Source organism: Stegodyphus dumicola, chromosome 5 (assembly GCF_044657685.1).
Source record: "Stegodyphus dumicola isolate Sdum_Otavi_A_Nest chromosome 5, ASM4465768v1".
Taxonomy (NCBI): domain Eukaryota; kingdom Metazoa; phylum Arthropoda; class Arachnida; order Araneae; family Eresidae; genus Stegodyphus; species Stegodyphus dumicola.
Genome location: NC_140772.1, coordinates 43,451,621 through 43,474,064, shown reverse-complemented (window position 1 = coordinate 43,474,064; position 22,444 = coordinate 43,451,621). Strand labels below are relative to the sequence as shown.

Below are 22,444 nucleotides of genomic sequence, written 5' to 3'. Positions count from 1 at the left end.
ATTGAGGAAGAATACTTTTCAAAATTATTGTAGGAGTTTGGTGGCAACAATTCATAGTATACAGTTCCTTCGTATTCCCGCTATGCACAAATCATTACGTTTGGGGAATAAAACTCCCTTCTCGAGGGTATTCATTTGGATTACTCCATGACGTTTTCTTGTAACATTATTGTATAGTATCCACTTCTCATCTCTAGCAATACAACTTTTCAAAAAAGGAGCTTCTTCATTTTTTTCCATCAGAGAATCATAGGCCGAAATTCGAGCATGCATGTTAGCGGCTTACATATCCAGCTTTCTTCAAACAATCCTATAGTTTGCTTTTTGAAATATTCTGTCTGTCTGCTAGTTCTTAAATTTATATATATATATATATAATTGTTTTGCAAACTCCAAAATAAGCGGCATTTAAGTTTATGCTTAAGATTTTAATTTTTATGTAACTTTAAGTCACAGTGCAAGGAAATGTTTAGTCGCTTTTACGCTTGTCGTTATCACTTAGTGTTGCTGGTTTCTAAGTTAAAAGATTTAAATACGTTATTAATGGCTCGATTAGCAGTCTAAGACGATTACTCAGTGCTCAGATTAAGCATAATTAAGGTATAACTTTACAAAGAAATCACGAAAACTCACACCGTGGTAAAATTAGCGCCGTAGGTATAAATGATGCCATTTGCCAGCTAATTTGTACGGTAATTCGGATTATATATTTGTAATGTAAATATTTGTTGTGGTAAGGGAATGAAAAAAAATAAAAATTGTTTCATTTCCATAAGTGGGAAGGAATATGCATTTATATATTTGATCCCCATAAAATTCTATTGAATCATTGTCACATACCTTTAACCTTTAAAGTCAGTAACGACCCCATCATGAATTCTGACCATTCACATTCAAAAGTAGTTACTTCCTTCGGGAGAAAACTTTTCTTTTCTCCCATCCTGTCCAATAATCCAACTTCAGCGTCGAGAGTCGTATTCTTTGGACAGCACTCATTTCTTAATGGAAAGTGGAGATTATCGCGAAATTTTCTTCCATCTTTTTATTATTTCCTTCATTTTCTCCTCTCCTGCCCTTCCATAGTAAGGAACGGCCCCAGGTCAATAACTGCACTTCTACTAACATTAATCACGTGAGTTCTCTGTACCTTTTCTTTATGCTGCTTTTGCTCCCGTGGATTTTTGCTTTCTTTCTTTTTTAGTTTTCTTACCACGCTTTCTTCTGCTCTCTCTTTGCATGCTTTTTCCGAGGTTCGAGGTCCATTAGCTAACTTGCTGCTGTTCCTGCCCCTTCGGGTCTTGATGTTCTGCTGCTGCTTTTCGTGAGGCTGTTTCCAGGTTTTTCCTAGAAAGTGCGACACTTAAATAACAATGGCCTCAAGTGGAGGGTTGGCTAATGGGATGTAGTTTGCATTTCGTGTTGCAACAGATTTAAAGTTTATTCCTTAAAAATGAGATTTCAGTTTATTTGGCTTGTAATTTGTGACGGCTGATATCCTTAACTGAATTCACTCTTTATTTGCACAACGCTGCTGTGGTATTTTACGTACTTGCGTTTCTTTTGTTGTTGTTTTATTCGGATATTGTTATTAAACTGCTGAAGTTCAGCCAAATATTTTGCAAAAACGCAGATAATACATCACTTATTGCAATCAAAACGTCGGTTAATATTACCAAATATTATACAGTAAATTTTTTAGACTGAACTTAAGTGGCTAGCGTTAAAATAGCGCTTTAATTCCCAAAAATTTATGACTTATTGACATCTTTTCCGGGTTTATTTTGGCAAGCGTCACATACTTTAGCAACAATCATTATATGTATCTTGAATATAATCTGTAAGCACTCAAATTACGTACGTAACGAAAACGTACTCAAATTTTCCGATATTATTCGCACTTTTACCGCATCTAATTATTAACCAAAATCTATCAGGCTATACGGAAACAGAAGGGCAACGATTAGAGATTTCTCAACACATTTATAGTAAAGAACGTGTAAAACATGCGAAGATTTTTGCCACCTTGAGACTTATTGAAAGAACATTTTACTTTGGAATATCTGTTATCACCACAAGTACGGATTTATGATTATACTTTTAGAATATTAGATTGATAAATAGTAACTTCTGATTCCTTGGAATAAAAGCGACATTTCCTTCATCTTGGACCAATTTTTGCGTAGAATCGACTCACATAGTTTGGTATGACGTTTGATAAGTTGTGTAAATATAGCTCTAATATGATCACATGAATTTTTAAATGTTGTTTTAGAAAATGTTTAAATAGCTAAATTCCTTTAGCGTGTTCTTTGTATCCCCTTGCTTCTCATTGCCTTCTAATTGACTCTAACGACTCCTTTCCCAATACTGAGCGATTACATTTACACTAGGAAACTATAAAATAGCAGAAATTGCCAGCTGACAGCTAAAAGTTGCAAACCAAGAGAAAAGTCACCAAACAACATTTTCCTTTGTTTGTTTCAAGTCAGCCATGTACAAAAGAACATACATTTCAATTTTTACAGCTGACAGTGAAAAGCTGCTAACCAAGAGAAAAGTTGTAAGTCACCAAACAATTTCCTTTGTTTGTATCAAGTCAACCATGCACAAAGGAACATACATCTCAAGTTTTACAGCTGATAGCGAAAAGTTGCTAACCATGAGAAAAGTTGTAAGTCACCAAACAACGTTTGTTTCAAGTCAACCATGCACAAAGGAACATACATTTCAAGTTTTACAGCTGACAGCGAAAAGTTGCTAACCAAGAGAAAAGTTGAAAGTCACCAAACAACGTTTTCCTTTGTTTGTTTCAAGTCAACCATTTACAAAGGAACATACATTTCAAGTTTTACGAAGCTCCTCTGAATTAAGGAGTTTAACAAAGCTGAAATTCTACTTGAACTTGCATTTTTATACTAAAATAATCATTTCTCTTTGTTTTGAGCTTTACATTTTAATGAATATTCTATGCTGGAAAGAGCATATCTTTATTCTGTTTAACCTCTTTTAGTCATTTATAACAACTCTTTTTGTATAATTTGAAATTAGGAAGACTAGTCAAGCCATGATGACATGAATTCAAAGAAATATTAAATGGATTTATTATAAAACTATGACGAGCTTCCAAAAAATGGGTAAACAGAATGCTTCTTATTAGTTAAATGTCTCAGCTCCTCTTATTCAAACGAAGGTATCCCTACCCTTAGGAATATAGCCCTAGTGTGCTTTGCCATAATTAAATACACACATACACACACACACCTCTTATTCAAGATTTTAAAGAATCATCAGTCTACTGTGTTGGAAAGTCAAAACAAAATCTGTGTAAAAACATCAGTGCTTTCCAGAAAAGGTCATGATGTTGAGAAAACACTGAAGTTTTGGTTAATAATTGTTTGTAAAAATTATGTGACAGTCAACGGTCCGTTGATGCGGCAGAAAGTTAACGTTGTAAAAATGATGAAAGGTGATTTTGCAGCGAGAATTGCCTGTTTTAGGCGAAGGAAAAAAATAAAGGAAACATTATTTATAAACGCATTAATAGTAAAAAATCTGCATGTATATATGTATGTTCCTCGCATTGTGAAAAATTGAGAGTACCTAGAGCCGTCAAATTTTCAATAACATAGTTCTGCACCCGAACATTTATACCTCGAAGCTCGAATTTTAAATTTCGAATTTTATGTTCCCTATTTTATGAAACCCTAATGACTTTTTGTTTAACAAACTCAACGGATTGGAAACAAGCTGTTGCAACATTGTACGGAATTAAAGACATTAGGTATTTTTTGAAAGCAGGAGAGAAGAAAAATGAGCAATGCCCTCACCGGGACTCGAACTACGGACCTCTCGAATTCGCGTCGAGCGTGCTGACCACTACACCACGAATTAATTGTATATGGCATTAGTGCGAAGAACATAATGCTTAATAATAAAGCTAAAAGACTAAAAGAAACCGGCTAGCAGGAGTGATCGCAAAAGCAGACTGCTAGACTGTGTTCAAACCTTAGAAAATCCTTTTGGGCAATCGTTAAAATTTGAACCCTTTCAAATTTTCTGTATTTTGGGGTCTTCAAGTATTTTATTCTCACCGTTTCGGTTGAATAGATATCTTAGATCGGAAATTTTACATTATTAAATATTTGTTGCTACATTTTTCATTAGGTTGTATTTGTTACTATTAATGTCGAAGTTCAGAATTTTAAAATTTCTTTCAGAAGATATATTAATATATTTATATTAAAAAATTGAATTCCGTAGTTATTTTTTATATTTAATAATAGTAATACCAGCACAGCTGCGATTATTATAACATTCACATATTGAAAGCACTGCTAGAAAAAGTAATTTCTTGCTGTAAAAGTTTTCAGACTTAGAAATGCTAAGTTTTCTAAAATAATTCTCATTATTGTATCATACAGTTGAAAGAAATGTTCATCGTTCCCTGAATCAAATATGTATCTGTTAGCTTAAGTTGAAAGTTTGACATTTATAATGAAATATTCTTCTTTGTATCTTCAAATGCATTTAATTTGAAACAAGATGCTAAAATGCTTCAGAGTTAAAACATTTTAATACTGCTTTCGAAATAATGTCGTTGTTCTCCCCCCCCTGAAAAAAAAGAAAACATTGCAATTACACGGTTTAATTTCGTTCCTCTTTTGTTATAAAATGCAATAAAAAGAAAGTAGATTTCGTTATTAGAGTACTGAAAATATAATTTCAGAATTTAATCTGTCTAGAGAACATACTTTACCTTACACACAATTCCTTACGAATGTTTATAAAGGAAGAAATTTTATTATCTATCTAAGAGAAATCTAGAAACGAATGTTTTTTTAGTACATATGGAAATGGCTTATTCTATCATAAATGGTATGAACCATTTTACATTATTTGTATTCATCAGTCGGTTGATATTATTTCTTTGAATGAAGAAATTATGTTTTATGCTATCAATAAAAATTTATAAATCCATTTGTGAATGATTTAATCTCAGTGGGAAATTTCCATCTGCCAACATCAACTAAAATTCTTCCTTAACTGATGAATTAAATTTCTTCGAAAAACTCATATCGAAAACGATCTCTATGTATGAGTGTGTGGTTTTAATTCTAGTCTATATTTCCCTTCAGTAACCCTAATCAGTTCTTGATTTCTTTGCATTACTGGTTCCGTTTTTGTCTGTAGTAGTTTTGTACATTTTTGCTTTGTTTCTAATTTTCTTTATTTCCTTTCATTTCAAAGGAATCATTGTGGCTATTAGAACGTTCTCAAAATTTCATTCTTCGCATTCGATTTATGATGCTAATATTTCAATTGGTTGCAACCAAAGAAGGTAATGCAGGTGTAGAGACATTAGGTATTCTTTTAGAAGCAGGAGAAATTGAAAATAGCAACCGCCTTCGCCTGGAATCGAACCACGGGCCTCTGGAATACCGGTCCAGCGTGCAGAACCACTACACCATTAAGGCACGCTAGGAAAGCGGGAGATATACCTTATACAGTGAACAATGGAAAGTGTGTGATGTCTAGTCTTCTTGATTAGCATAGAGACCATAGCTTCTTGGCTAGCATTGCAACTTATAGCTATTGTACCGACTTAAAAAGTCTGTTAGTGACTCATCGCTAAGATTAGATGGTGAATACAACAGACGAATGGTGTAAAAGACCCTTTTATTAAACTCAGTTATTTACAGGTGGCATAGTCTTTGTGCTGGCAATCCAGCATCCACTTGTGGTGATAAGACTAAGGATAATGCTAAACTAAACTAAAGATAAGCCATTTGTTGAAGACGACACAATTAATTTAACCTAGCAGATTGACTCAGAACTCTACACCGACGTGATGTTAACTTTGGCAGCAAGAATGCAAAGCCGAGATTCCGAATTCAAACAACTGGCAGAAACACCACCGGGCGCACTGAATAACGAAGTACGCTGTGACTAATCTTTTCGCTACTGCAGTTTAAATACACTCTTGTTCACCCTAACTCATTTACATCATGACGAGAAATCGCGAGATAAACAAGAAGTGACAAAAAAAGGCTAACATATTTAAATAACTATTAGTAAAACTAATATGCACCTTACAAGCGTTTCTTTTTCAATTAATCCCTACGATTAGATTTATAGATTTATATCTTTTGCACTTATTTAACTTGGCGTGCCATTCGTTTTATAATATACAAAAATATAGAATTATTCTTAAATCCGTGACACATTTTGAAACTTCATAAAAATAAATTATGGAGCCTATGCCTATTTATTACGCAAAAATAGAAGACAACGTAGTGTTTTCTACACGCTTTACGAAAGCTCAATAGGTTTTCTGTTACAACTTTGTTTTTGCACACTGAGCGTCGTTGGTGGGATTTACTTGAGCATACTGGAAAGCGACTGATACTATCTAACTTGTAGAGTTGCGCGCCTCCAACCTGCACGCAACCAAGAGGTGACTGTTGAAACTGGAAAATAGACAGAGTCTTGCTAAGGGTTTAAGTCCCTTTTTATTCAACTTAAGAAATTACAATTGCGTACTCTTGACGCTCACAGACTACGCCGACCCGGCGGTAAAATAAAAATAAGAACCTGAAAAGAAATAATAACAAGACTCTAACTACGAGGCTCTCTAAAAGTAACTAACCTCACCGCGCTTTACAATACCGCTGCTAACTCAGCAAACTTTGAATATCACGTTGAACGATTAACAATTCTCCGTGGCAAGCACACAGGCCGAAACGCGGGGTTCTTCAATTTCTGGCTAACTACCTCCGCGCTCGTGAAGTAAGAACAGCACACTTCGAACTCGTTTCCTTTCTATTTAACAGAATACTTCCGCTGATAATTTGAATCCTTGCGCGTTCTACTAAAATTTACATACTCTGGCATTGGCAGTTCCAGGGGAAAGTAAGGCTTGACAGGAAAGATAGTTTAAACTTAAAATAAATGTTAGTTAAAATAAATATAAACCCTACAAACTTTCAAATATGTTCAAATAAATGAAATTACTGAAAATCCAATGGACTCGGAGAAATCGCTGAAGGACTCCAATGAAATCGTAGTGAAATCACTGATATGTGTTAAAATATGTAAATGACATCTGCGAAAGCAGTGATAGTTTCATCTTTCAGCAAGCGTACCACTCTAGCTCGCTACCACGTAGGCCAATATCGGGGGCATTTGCAACAGTACTGCAAACGAAATTTGCCACAAAGATAAAGATCATTTGTGGGAAAGTTCAGTGGAAAAGATAAAGATCATTTTTGGCGGATAGAATGGATAAGGCTTATAAGATGAGGAATGATGCCTTAATACGGTAGCCAGTCTAATTGCTTGGATTTAATCTCGATTGACTTCTTACCAAGTCTACTGCCATTGTGTTTCCATTTTCTGCTGACGTACTAGAGCTTCAGAACCGTATTTTCAATGCTGAGGAATAGTAGGTCGTGAAACGAGTAGGAGTAGGTTCCACTAGCGTGGAATTGTTCATAGCGTATATTTCTATTATGTTACCAAAAGTGAACTAATTTCTAAAAAATGTTTGATAAGTTTGCCTCACTTTAAGTATAATACAATTTGGTTTCGGTTAAGTAATTTATCTGGTATGAAATTTTCAGCTTCTTTTTCCACGAACTTAAGAACAAGCCCGTATTATCAGTTTATAATTAAATTTCAGAATTGATAGTGACTTATTCATCTTTGCATCTGCAAATGCATTTAATTTGAAACTACTGTTAAAATGCTTCAAAGTTAAAGTGTTTCAATACCGTTTGTGAAACAATATTGTTTTCAAAAAGTAAAAGAGAACATTTAAAATGCACAGCTTAATTTCCTTTTCCTTGTATTATAAAATAAAATACAAAGAAAGCGAACTTCATTTTTAGAATCAAGACAGTATAATTTAACAATAGAAGTTATTTATAAAAATCTTACTTTACCAACAATTTTATATGCAACGGTTATAAACGAAGAAATCTGTATTACCTGAAAGTAAAATATCGCAAAGAATATTTCTTTATTAAAGACAAAATACCTTCCTGTATCATAAAGCATTTTAAAGTACTTACATTATTTGTATTCTTTCGTCAATCAATATATATCCTTTTACATGAATGAAGTTTAAGTATGAAAGATAATGTTACTCTAATGTTTTAAAGTACCATTTACATCAGTCTGAAATTAAAATTCGTGAAATATTGATATTTGTACAAAACATAATGTATGTTTTGTACGTATCTCATTTCCCAAGACTAATTCTTAAGTTCTTAGTCTAAGGAATCAAAAGTTACATTTTGTATGGTAGTAATAAATTTTAAAATCTTTAAAAATTGCTACACAGTTTTTCATGAACTCTGTGTTTATTTTTTTTTTAAATTTATGACAAGCTATCGTTGTCTTTTATTTTTAGTTAGCTTTGTTTATATTTGTATTATTTACCTTTAAAAGGTAATTCTTAATTTTTAGTGAACATCGTATGTGTATTATTAATGCATTGCAACTTATAGCTAATTAAGTCTTTACTCAGGTGAGAAAGCCAAAAACAAACGAAGGATCTCGTAAAATTTCATTTGATTTATGTAATCATACCCCCCCCGCCAAAAAAAATTAAGCTACTCTGGTTTTGCCTAATTAGCAGTGTTCTTTCTGCATTAAAACCCCTTCGAGCCGGGTAGCGAAAACGCGCGCTTTTCGCGGAGGCCGGCAGTGTCTTCCGCGAGCGTCTCTCCAGGGCCGGGGGCGTTTTTGCTACTAAACCTAAATCCATGAAATTTCTGAAGTATCAACGCATTGTTTAATAATGCTCTATAGAGTATTTAAACGGCTTGTGCTTTATAGATATTTTATATATATACTTTAATTACCTTATTTCTTGTTTAAATGCATATTTTACACATTTTAATTACTCACCATTTTATGACTTTTAACATTATACATCTGAAAACTAAATATATTACTTAAAATTCTCTTTTCGTATGAAAAATTTTAAAACAGGGATCTACACACAGTCCTACGTTACATTTCTTGAACTCGTAATAACTCATTTGCCGTTTTGGAGGATTTTTCCGGGAATGTGAACAAAGGAAGGATCGTCGTCTCATTTTCTTATCAGTCTCTTCTGAACAAAGTTTTGGAAAATGTCTTTCAGTTAATCTTTCAGAATCAATATCAGAATATCAGAATTTCAGAATCAATATCTGAAATATTTTGCATCATTTCTGCTATTTCATGCTCTGTTAAACATTTTCGACGCTTCGACATTGAAACGGTAAAAACAGAAAGAATTCACGTCTAACAAGATCTAATTATTTTCTAAAAACTGAACTGTAAACCGAAATACTCAACGCTTTAGCGCATATAAAACTTCTACTTAGAATAAACAACTACCACGTGCGAATAAAGTGCGATTTAAAGAGACGTCATAAATCACGCCATTCGGAAACATTTAGTTCCCCGTTTGTTTATATAATCAAAAACACGTGTATGTGAGTCATGCTTCTCTCATTTCGAGTAGAAGGTCTAATGTACATGTATCTGAAACCATATGGGCATACAGTGCCATCTTGTGGCAGAAATTATAGTTTGAAAAACGTTCCAAGGTACTGGCACAAATACGTGACATTCGGTAGAAAACGCAACAATGCTCTGGCACGCCTGCGTGTCGGCCGGTAGATAAGTGCGTTCGTTGCTGGCACGTATACGTGACAGTCGGCGCGAAGGAGTTTATTTCTAAATCAATTATTTTTCAATCTTTTTTTTATCATTTTATCATTAGAAATACGTTGCTTACTTAAAAATAACACATTTGGGTTAAAATAAACTTTATCTTTTACTTAATTTGTTCTCTTTGGTTTCGGAATGATAATACAGATAGCACTAATTAAATCATTGTAATATTTAATTTTTATTATGCATTGGGTAATTATTATCATTTCAGACACATATGTGAGTAATTTAATAAGCAGGAGACATAAGTTAAAAGAAAACGTTCTGGTATAATGAAAAATTCAAATCTTTTTAGTTGCCTCTATGCAGAAAAATTTCAAACTGATCTTTCAAAAGAAACATTCAAAGAAATATTTTCGAGATTCTCTAAAGATTTAAACTTCTGCAAAACATATATCATAATTCCAGTTGCATGTTCTTGAAATTTCCAGTAGAAAGTTCTTGAGTAAGAATGTTTTAAAATTCATAAGTCTAGAAGAAAACATTCGGCACACTAATTTTTTATGAGCAGGTAATTTGACAGTGCAGTCGAACTTGCGCAAGTCATATTTCTTTCACCGCCATGAAAGACGAACATTAATGGGGAAATGAGTATCTCTCTAAAGCATTTTTTCAGAGATACTTTTATATCTTATTTTTAAGAAAGTAAATGGCAGATGATAGACTGGCATTTCTTAACTCATCATTTACGAATCCCGAGCACTCAGTTCTTAAGGCATTAATAGTTAATACTTTTTAGATAATATCTATAATTTTAAAAAAAATTGAAATTTAGGATTCAATTTAGAACTTCAAATTTAACAAAAACCGGAGACAAGTGTGCAATAGATAAAGGAACCAGCTTTTTAAATATTAAAGCTATTGAAAAAATATTCATTTTAGTAAGGCATTAAAATTATTTTCTCGATATTTTGCACTTTATAAGGCTGTTGTGGGAAATTAACTTTAACTGAACACTTATTTGAAGAGCCAATATGGAGTTATCGTAGTTAAATAGCTGCATATTATTGCTTTTAACAACTCTTCAACTACAGATAGAAGAGCGAGTCAAATTAAACTCCACATTAGAAGTTTATTAAGACCTTCTTGGTGGCTTACAGTCGAAATTGTAACACAGATTGAAAGATAAGTATTTACGAAAAACTAATAAATGTTATTGCGAAATGAGGCTGTTGCTTGTCCTGTAACTAAATTTTAATTACTTCCTAAACAAAGTTCTAATGCAAAGTTAAATACCGGGTCTGCTTATACTAAACCTCTAAATCAATTACCAACAACATAGTTACTAACTTGTCCTTCGATATATTCCGTAAGAACCAATTTTCAAATAGACAGCTGTGATGCAGCGAATACTCCAATTTGTCACAGTCAAGGTTAAATTCCTAGATTTATATTGATTTTACATTTCAATTTGCATTCTGATCGAAATATATAACATATTGAAATGTACAGGCGCGGTGAGAGAGCTTTCCCGCAAATCAGGTTTAGAATTGCCATAAAATGGCAAATGAAGGCATGGTTGAGACATTTGGCGAGAAATCGGCCGTTTGGCGACATGCCATGGACGGATGGAGAACCTTCTGGAACGAATTCTTACCGGTTTAGCACAGAATGTTCTCGAACACAAGCCGAAAGCTACATAAACCTGCTGGTCCGCAGTCAGAGTGCCTCGTCTACAGTGCGAGTTAGTGTGTCTCTTCTAGTCAGTCCGTGCGGAGACGAGCGAGTTGACAGCCAGCCAGCGAGTGCCGAGTGGGTCGTTGAGTGCACCGAAAGAGTCTCGTAGTGTATCGCGGTTAGTGCATCGTCGAGAGAGCATGTTGAGCTCCGGGAACGACTGAACCGAAGAGTCGGGAGCTGTGCTCTGTGTGTCGTCGAGTGCATCGCGAGTTGTAGTACTCAATAATACGTGGAGTTCCGAGAACGACCGAGCAGAGTCGGGAGTTGTACTCTGGTGCTTTTCAGTGAAGCTGTTTCCACCGTGATAGCTTGATAACCTGAAAGCTGTGTCACTGATCGTGTCAGCGTGTTTATAACAGTTCGACGACTGCAAACGAGATTTTGGAGCTGTCCTGATTAATACCGGCCAATAAAGTATGTTTCGATATTCCGTCAAGTAATGTAACCACAATTATTCACTCCAAATCTACAAACCCCGTACGAACGTGGTGTCAGAAAAACACATAACAATATGTACTCTTTTATGAAATCATCTATAAATTATGTAGCATATGTAATCTAAATCACTTACTAATAATTTGGTTCTAGGGGTTATTTTTAATTTTGAAACCCTTTCCTTTATTTCCTTGTTTCCCCCTACAATTCCCTACCAGAATTTTCAGTATGGCTTTTTATGTAAGCCAGTATTTAAGGGAAATTACCAGTATATTAGGTAGAACCAGTATTTAAGGGAAAAATCTTGGTCTATTCCATAGGAGACCTTGGAAGCTCTTAGTAGAACGTATTCTGACTTCTGGTCACGTCGTTACTTTTAGCCAAATCTTATTACGTTATTCTTACGTGCCTGCTAGCGTTCGCCGGTGAGCTTTTAGATAAGGATCAACTCTGCTAGTTATTTCTATGCAGCTTCGGCTAGCTTTTAGTTTAGTTAGCATTAGGTTCATATTTTCTTGCTTAAGTGGAGGCTTCCTGTAAGCCCAAGAGAGGTCAACTGTAAATATTCTTGCGAATACAAGAGTAATTTAACCCTTCTTTGGACTTCTTATTACAGCCTTGGAAGTAAGCAATTAGTCCCTACACACTTTTCAAGTATTCCAGTTGTGTAAGACAACTAATTTAGCTAGAATCTTATTTATTACAGTCAAGGTCAAAGTCCTACATTTAAATTATATAAACATTTCAATTTGTACTCTAAGCGAACTATGTAGCACGAGCTAAGAAAGATAGGACAGGTTTCGACTCAAAAATCTAACCATTAGTAAAACTTAAACAATCATTTTCACAACCTGACTGTACATCCATGTCTATAGAGATATTTTAAAGGACATAAATGTTTCGTTTGTTGTTTTGAATCCAAATATTATTTAGAACTTCTGACAGATGTGATAATGGATTAAAATATTAATTTTATTTTATTCAAGGATTTTTATGATGTATTCCAGTTTATTATGATAATTCTAGTTTCATTAAGTTTTCATAATTGATTGTTCTAGTTTCATAATCACTTTTATTAAATATTTTTGAAGACCAAAGATTTGTAGGTATAGTGATCGAACATCAGAGACACATGGTGATAAATATTACAATGAACAAATTAATTATTTTTCAGATTCTTCCCGAGTTTAAATTACTGGTTATTTATGAGTATATTTAATTCTTCATTCATGTTTACTCAAGAAAAGCTATCTCAGAAAGGGAGTTATTTTTCAGTTGTTATTTTCGAATTCTTCAAATATAATTTCTAGAATTTCTAAGACACAGTTTTATTCCAAAAACTAGAAAATATTTTAATGAATTTCCAAAACACAATTTTAATTCTAAAAGGAATTTTCCTAAACTTAGAAAAAATGTTTAATGTGTAATGTAACATTTTTTTAAATGCCGTGTTAAACGCTGATGTTAATTTCTAAAGGAATGGAGTTATATATTTTTCTTTCGCATCCTATTTCTAACTTTTTATAAATAAGCTGAAACATTTAAATGAAAACGATTGCGTGTATATTCTATTAGAGAATATAAAATGTCATGAACAAGACTGAAATATTAAAAAAGGGAAAAATCTGAGTGCTGAAAGCGGTTCTTCAAGTGAAAATGAGAAAATCATAGTTTTTAATTTCTGAGGAAAGTCAACAAAATTTAGAATATGAGTATTTTAAATGAGATCGCTTTGAAAATATTTATACTAGTTCTGCGTCACGTTAACTGACATATGTTCTTGTTAAAGTGCTAACAGTAGGCAGTGCTTTAAACTCTCATGAAAGAAAGTGTTTTTTCGAAAAGGATGGTTGTTAGGAACATTGAAAATTATTCAATGCAGTTACAATTTTCAGCACTTTTTATATTGATGAATTCGAGATCATGCATATGAAACATTCACATTCTTTTCGTGAATCATTTTATTAAGTTGTAATAAAAAATGTTTTAAATATTTCACGAATTTATTAGTGTATGTTTATTAAAAGTCCGTTAAATTGCATTTTCTGTTTCATTTATATAAACAAGTAACGTGCTCTTTCACTTTCCGTTAGCCTCAAATATCTTGTAGTTCTGATATTATAAATCACAGTCCATTTGATATTTTGTATTTGAATTTAAAACAAATGATTTCCGATATCTGACGATTAGTGAGAATTTACCTCCTTATCTTTGTGTCTGCATTGAAATTATGGACCAGATATGAACGTTTAATCCCATAGTTTCTTTGAAAATGGCGTCAGTTAAAATATGTCTCCTGAAACGTTCTTTTGAGAAATTATTATTGTAAAAAGAGAAGTAAGGGAATCAAGTATTCCATTTCCTTGGGTTCTAATGTTAAAAATTCAGCTTCAATGTTTTAATTATTTCATCTAAAACGTATTCTATCCAAATAACGAAAAATATTAGAAAGCGTTTAGGTGAAATTTCTTTAGATTGTAAGAAAAAGAGAAATATAAGCCTTTCAAAAAACGGTAATTTCACATATAATTCTATGTGAACACTTTTTCACACTTTTCACATAGAATGAAAAGAAATATTAGATTTTAAACATTAGTCCAGAATATATACCGCAGGTGATTTTTATAGCCTTTTTACTTCTTTGTACGAAATAAAGGAAGTATCGTAATCGCGAAAATTTTTGGGTGTCATATTTATGACCACTTGTGCTGGGAGTTGTTCTTCTTACTCCTTCTTTTCCTATAGTTAAAACTTATTAAATTAATTGATTTAATAACGAAGGTTGCTATTTGCATTTCTGACCTTGGCCACAGTACGTGTTGCTGGGCGACTGCAGACGATTCCAATCAAAAGTGTGAAATTTTTAACCATAACGTCTGCAGAACGTTTTGCCATTTTAGCTTGATTTATTTTGCTTACAGTAAAATAAAAAAATTCATTTCAGGCAAAAAATGGAACTGACACGTGAATATTTTCATGTGATTAGTTTTCATAACTTTCGTCGTGGAGTATCGAGACAAGAGTGCTTCGATGAACTGAATTCTTTATACAGCGATAAAGCACCATCCTATAGAACAGTAAAAAACTGGTATAAAGAATTCAATCGTAATCGACGTTCGCTCTAGGACGAATCCCGTGAAGGTGGTCCAAAATCGGTTGTTGTGCTAGAAAATGTCTATGTTGTGCGTAAACTGATAAAGCAAGATCGTCATGTGACATACCGTGACGTTGGGGCATCTTTGTGCATTAGTAAGAGAAGCATCAATAAGATATTACATGAACATTTGGCCGTAAACAAATTTGTTCACGTTGAATCCCGGATAATCTTACAAACGCTCAAAAGATGGCTAGTGTGGATTGGTGCAAGGAAATGTTGGAAATTTATGTTCAAGGTGCATCAAAGGCTGTGTATAACATCTACACAGGTGTCAAATCATGAATCTATGCATGTGAGCCTGAAAACAAACAACAAATAGCAGTAGACTGTATAGGTCTTCCAAGACGAGCCAAATCCAACAAAAGTTGTTCACGGAAGAAGCACATCAAAGCAAATGGTTGCTTGTTTCCGGCATTACCAGTCACGTGGTGACAGTGGCTTTAGAGCAACACAAGGCGATCAGTTCCGAATGGTACACGACCATTTGTGCACGACCTTCTAGTCTGCGCCTAGAAGTTATCGGAGAAATTCGAAAAAAAAAAAAAAAAAAAAACAGAAGAAGCGAATCATTCTGCAACATGGGACAATGCGAACTCTCACACATCGGCTCGAACAAAGGAATTTTTGACTGGCCAAAACATTGAATTGATGAGTCATTCGCCGTACAGCCTCGATTGAGCTCTTTTTTTTATTCCCGCACATAAAAATAAATTACGTGGTCAGCGATTTGCGACACCCGAAGAAGTTGATGCATTCAAAAGGCATGCTGTGGCGTTACCTCAATCGGAGTGGAAAACGTCCTTCGAAAATTGGTTCAAACGCATGCAAAAGTGTATTGATCTTTATGGAGAATATTTTGGAAAAAAATAAAACCGATTTCGATCAAAAAGATTGGTTTTTCCATTATTAAGCCAGAAATATAAATGGCGACGCTCGTATATTTTACAATGCAATTATCTATATCAGAAACTCCCAACCTTTTGCATCGACCCGTCTTAAAAGAATGGTTTACTTCATCTTTCCCCAATCGTTACAATATAAAGTATACTACATAATCGCAATCGCTAAGGTGGCAGCAAATTAGCCTGTTTTGTTTTTGTCAGCTATAAATGATACACCTATACATTCATTAAGCAATTAATTGCCATTTTATCATAACTTTTGTCAAAAAGTTTACAAGGGCCGACATGGGTTAAGGTCTTGGCGCAGACTTTGTTGTGGTTCATTAGTTTTGCTTTCGTCGTATTTTTTATTGCGTTTTCTTGTGCTGAAATTTAATTTTGTATACTGCACTTATTGCTTAAAAAATTATATGTTTAAAGCTTATCATTGATGTTTAAACTATATTAAATAATTTTTATGTGTTTTCCTCTTATATTTATTTTCTATGATTGTTTTCCGTAGTTCACGATATAGCTTTATATAAACGAATAATTATCAAGTCTTTTAATATATTTTTTGAAATTAATCAGATCTTGCTTATGCCGATAAATTGCCGATACGTATTTTTGGCTGTCAAACCTTTGGTAATCATCGAAACCCTTTAAAATTTCATCGACGTTGAGGGGTCTATATCACCTAAAGTATCTATCTGTATTTTTGGGTGTCTAAGACCTAAATGCTCTTTAAAAGACCAGGCTAGACCTCCTATTCCACTGATATCTCGCCACTGATGCGTAGGGGTATAGACATTGAAATTAATTTCATATATAGTGGACTCATAAAACATTTATTAAGAGGATGGAAAATTTACGTTGGCAGTCTGCCAAGAACATATATTATGTCACATAATGCTCTGACAGGCGAATAAAACCTAATAAGGAAGAGAAATCATATTAATGGATTACATCTCGGAATCTTCGGAGTTATAAATTAACAGCATAGGCAGTATAAAAATATAAATGTTCACCGTGATTTATTTGTCAACCAAAACAGTAATAATTCAAGTTTTTAAGGCAGAATTACTTCAATTAAGCCAACAAAAACAATGATTGCTTATAATATTAGTAACAGATAAAAAGAAGTGTGCAATAACAATTAGACAATTCGAAATCTTTAAACAAAGTTCTTTACTTTCAGCAACACAGCCATGTTTATTAAATATTAAATGTTAATAAACAACTCAAGCAGTTTTATCCAATGGAAAATCCTTGATAAGCTGAGCTTACAGCTAGTCCTTACAAAATTACTGACAGGGCTTCATAGTGAGCTAGAACACAAGTTGATTTCATCTTATTCGAAGCTAATATCTTTCCTTTTCCGTGGATAGCTCCCTGATAATGCATGTGATTATGTGGCGTCGGAAGCCAGGGCGTTTATTCGATATTTGTTATGTCCTCTAGAGATATCAGCATCATTAACGAAAAACCATTTTCCTAGCTAGGATTATGTTTCATCTCTCCCCATGTCGATGGTTGCATCGGCGCGAAAACGAGTGGTTTGAAGGGCTCGTAATAGCTTATTTAAGGAGGGATGTCGAGTGCATTACCTTCCATGCTTCCTAGAACACTTTGTGTAGATATGTTTAACTTCCAATAAAGGGGGTAACAGCCGTCTGTGACGCTTCTCAAAGACATTTCGTTTGAGTACAATAGGGAGAGGATTTGAATTTACGATTCTTATGGAACTATTGGTCAGCCATCTTGTTTAAGATGTTAGTCAAATAAAGTATACTATGAAAGGACAGAGTTTATGAGAATTAACAAAATCCCATGCTACATCCCAAATTTTTCTGTTACTTTTATAAAATAGATATCTTCTAAGCTTCAACGCTTGTTTGTATTTTACACATTATATGGATTGCTAATTTAAAGATAACAATTCATTTTATAAAGTTATCGTCCTGTGAGTATTAAGAATGCTTGTATCAAAGTATTAATATCGAATGTGCATTTTTAGTTACATATACGTATCGCAATATTCGTATATTTGTTTTAGAGATGTCCTGAATTAGCATATTAATTGGAGTAATTTATGTGTATAAATAGTATGTGCATGTGTGTGTATATACATAGTGCTCGTGATATAAATTCAGCAACAATGAAGTTGTTATGTGATGATTAGCTGGTATTTTAGGTATTGCACATATTAAGGGTATAAGTAATCTCTCAGTAGTAGCAGTTCCTTCTCCTCGCCCTAAGTACGAATTTTATTTTTTCAACTGACTAGGCAATTGTTGACATTTTGCGTGTAAAAGATATCTGATTACCTCAAAGGTTGGCCAACCGGATGTCTCAGTCGCCTTTATGTGGTGAAATGCTGTGCTTAGCCTGGGGTTTCGTGGTTAACATGTCGAGCTGACAACTAGAATCCGCGATTCGAATCCTGGTGCAAATACAGTGTGTTTATCACAGTTCGTGCCCCAAATAAAAAAAAAAAAAAAACTAATCTTCTTCGAAAATGTTTCGCGTTCATCTGAATTGAATTAATAAGGCATTTTATCCCTCTTTTCCGCAGTCTCTAATGCGTAACTGGAAGTAAGCGAACACGCTCGGCGCATATTTTTGAGATCCGAAGTTCGAATCCCGGCGAGGTCATTGTTGATTTCTTCAGTTTTCTGACTTCGAAAAAACTCTAAATAACCCTACCAACATTTTCCTTTTTTGAAATGGGCGTGGCCTGTTATGACCATGAGACCAACTTGTATGGTTAGGTGTGTCGGGCTGAGCTCACTACTGATATCCTACCGGTGGCGCCTGAAGTAAAATATGGTGGACAAGTGGACGATAATTCGTCACCATCAGGGTTTGACGATTGGTACTTTAATTCCCTGTCGTCCTTTAACGTTTGACATACAAATAAAATACATGTCGATGCGTCCGAAGAATACCATTTAATTTGGCTCAATTGTGGGCGCTAAAGTGCAAGCTTAGAAACAAAACGTTTTATTTTCAAATTTACATTGCTATACAACAATACTAATCAACTGCGCGGCGTTCGCGGAAAACAGTTCTTCACGTCTCGGAGACGTCAAAGTCTACAGTGGTGCATGAAATGAAATACGTTTCACGGATGTCTTTTTATGTCAAAGGCTTAAAAGGGAAGTAAATCAGGTATTTCTTCCCCCATCCTTTTCACATGCTTTCGTAGTATTAAACACGCTTGATACGTATTCATAAGGTTCAGAATTCAAATCCAGGGGACTTCACATTTTTCACGTTCCAGAATCAATACAACCTAATGACTTTGTAAGCTATTTTATCAACGTTAAGAATCAATGCGAAAGGTTTTTACCATAAGATCAATATAGAACTTTTAAAAAGACAGAGCTTAAGTTCTCTCTACTCCACAAAGACATTGCAGTCATAAATATTTATTCCTTATCAGGTTTCCGATTCTGGGTGCAAGGTTATATTAACCAGAGATTAGTAAACATCGTAATCTCGTACAGCGATTTATATAATTATTAGGAGCCACGGAAGATCAGACGTTACGAAACGCAAGCATGCACAATTAAATCTTTTTATCCCATTTACATTTTGTATGCTAGTAATAAAAAGTATGATGTATACACTTGTAATATAAATAACAGAAAGTTACCTCTCGATTTGATTGGCCAGTACTAAATGAAAAATCCACGATTATCTCAAAATCATTGTTAATTCAAGGGCAGTTAAAATGCATGAACGAAGGAAAATCCATGTTTTAATTTATAGGAATATGGTATTAAAGAGTTGCCTGTCTTTCAAGCAGTCATAATATGGAATTTTATAATCTGGAGAATACGTTTACTTATCTACGTAGTTATATGAGTATTCAGAACAAATGCAGCGCACTGTAAATAACTAAGAATAAACATAATTTGAAGAGAAGGAACTAAGTTATAAATATAACGATATTTACTACAGAATTTAAACAATGACCTTGAGATATGATGTCTTTCCATAATTAAGCAATTTATTTTAAACTGATGTTTTAACATGTTTGTATATTCCTTGATTACCTACAATTAAGTTATGTAATTTTGTGGCTGAAAGTAACTCTCAAGCAATCAGTTCATGATCTTCTATCATTGTTATTACCTTCCACATTTTTGTTTCTTTTTTATAACTTCCGTAGATACGTATGGTTTGAAATCATAATTTTTCATCATTCTCCAATAAACGAAAGTTTTTAGACAAAATTAGGTTAATTTGAAGCCCGATTAATCCGATAGTTAGGAAATGACTGCATTTTAATACAGCAAATATAATCATAAAGTAAAAACTTACAATGGAATCATGGAAGTGTGAAACGTTTCAAATATGTATCTTGAATAAAGAGAAAAATAAATTGCAGATTTTGCAGCGGTCTATTATAGAATGTAATTATGTACTTAAGAAGTTTCTTCTTTCTTTCCTTTAGCTCACTTAGGAAGGCAGCTTGAAGACTATATCGTCCACCTTCCGAAAGTGAAAATTGTTCGGGCGAGAAGACGAGAGGGTCTAATCCGTGCTCGCCTCCTGGGTGCCTCTGTGGCTAAAGCTCCCATACTCACGTATCTGGACTCCCACTGCGAATGCGCAAAAGGTAAGCTACATTTAGTACTACTCAGTAATGCTACCAGAGCTGAAAGGCATTGATATAAAATGAAATGAATGCTATCGTAAGCAGGATACTGATATTGGCTACACATCCGAAAACACTTTCGAGTAATTATTGCGTATAAAAATGCAAAGTACATTAGTGTATATAGACTATAATAATTGTGGTTGACTGTGGTTTATTCCAGGTTGGCTAGAGCCACTTCTTCAACGCATTGCCAACAACTGGACGACTGTTGTATGTCCAGTTATTGACGTTATCAACGATGATACGTTCGAATTTCACTTCCGAGACTCTGACGGCATAAACGTGGGCGGGTTTGACTGGAATCTTCAATTCAATTGGCATGCTGTTCCTGAGAGGGAAAAGAAGAGACGAGAACACTCCTGGGACCCAGTCTGGTGAGCATGCTGTGCTTGTATGAAACTTACAGTTTGGATAATTCCAATGGAATTTCCAACACGAAATTGCATTTTTAACGTTAACAATACTATTCATATTTAATCAGAACCAAAGAGATAGAGATGTGAAAGGTTTTACCCATTTACAGGTCACATTTGTGATTCAAAGTAACCATAAAGAAAAATATTTATACATTTCTCATTGAAAACGTGATCTGAAAATATCTGAGAATAAAAAATTAGAAATTTTATCCAAATTATGTCATCATATTAATTATAATTTCAATTTTACGAAGTGTTCAAAATTCCTCAAAATAAAATATGCATTATTATCTCGTCTAATGAAAGGTTTGGTCATTTAACGCGAAAGGATCAGAGTTATAAACAACGATATACGATTTAATTCAATTTCCCATGTCTAATTTGGAAAACAAATGTGATATTGGATATTTTTCAGTAATTTTTCTTGAATCCTGATATTCCTTTCTTCTCAAAAGATTTTATAAGAGAGATGCAATCATTATTTTTCTTTTTCACGCCCTCTAGTCAATATATAAGTTTCCTTATACAAGAAGATACTTTGACCATTCCATCGATAACTATGGCATATTTTCCTTAAGAGTGACAAATTCATTTCTTTCATTTTGCCGAGACTGGTAGGCATACACCATTTTACGCACTCAGGCTTGTCATTTTGAAGAGTCACCAGTACAGCGTTATGGTTCATTAAACATTTGTGTATATCAAATATGTGAACGCATTTCCTTGAGACAACCACCTTAGTTCAACGTGTAGTAAGAAGAACTCATGAAGGCTACCCATAATTATATATCGACTGCTTTTAAGAGGTCACAATTTTTTAGTTTATTATTTTGTGTTATCACCTTTATTAATTAATGCTTAGTAATCACATAATCAAACTTTTCAATGAAAATAAATGCATAAAAACTCATGAAAGGATCGCTAAGAAATCGCTGAATTATCGCTATGAACATTCACTGTGAAGTTACTCTAAATCAGCTAGCCCCTGTATTTAGATTGGTCTAAGTTTCAAAATGCTTTGAGCAGATTCCAAGGAATGGCCAAGCATCGTCTTATAAGGAAACATGATATTCGACTTTTTTCCACTTTCAAAATGCAGTTTTGCAATTTCCGATCTAAATTCTACTTTTTATTCTTTAGCTCCATTCAGGTTTTGGTTATTTTGTTGGAACTAATGTGTAATAAAATTGCTGAACACTGATAATTCGGTCTGGGGTTTACGAGCCAGTTTCCTTAGAACATCTTACACGAAGGCATCCCTCCACTTAGACAGATAGTTCTCGAGTGCTTTGCCATAATCAAATAAACGGAAGCCCAAAACCCTTGAACTGCGGAGGAGCCCCGGAGAAGTGCAGACGGAGCTCCAAAGGCTACTCGGAGTACAGATTGGGAACAAGTTCCCCTAAACGAATTGGTCATCTCGAAACTTGTATTTTTAAACGTACAGAGAAGAATAGCACACGATCTCTGATTCTAAACA

General features: G+C 34.0%; 1 protein-coding gene across 5 annotated transcripts in view; it reads left to right on the top strand.

The window, feature by feature from the left end:
- The window catches only part of LOC118187773 (putative polypeptide N-acetylgalactosaminyltransferase 9), a 907,951-nt gene that overhangs the window by 770,425 nt on the left and 115,082 nt on the right, over positions 1-22,444 (top strand). For all 5 annotated transcript variants that reach the window (XM_085816616.1, XM_085816615.1, XM_085816618.1 and 2 more), the window contains 2 exons: positions 20,342-20,506; positions 20,709-20,922. In XM_085816616.1, the coding sequence (XP_085672742.1) occupies positions 20,342-20,506; positions 20,709-20,922 (379 nt within the window). The remainder of the gene's footprint in view (positions 1-20,341; positions 20,507-20,708; positions 20,923-22,444) is intronic.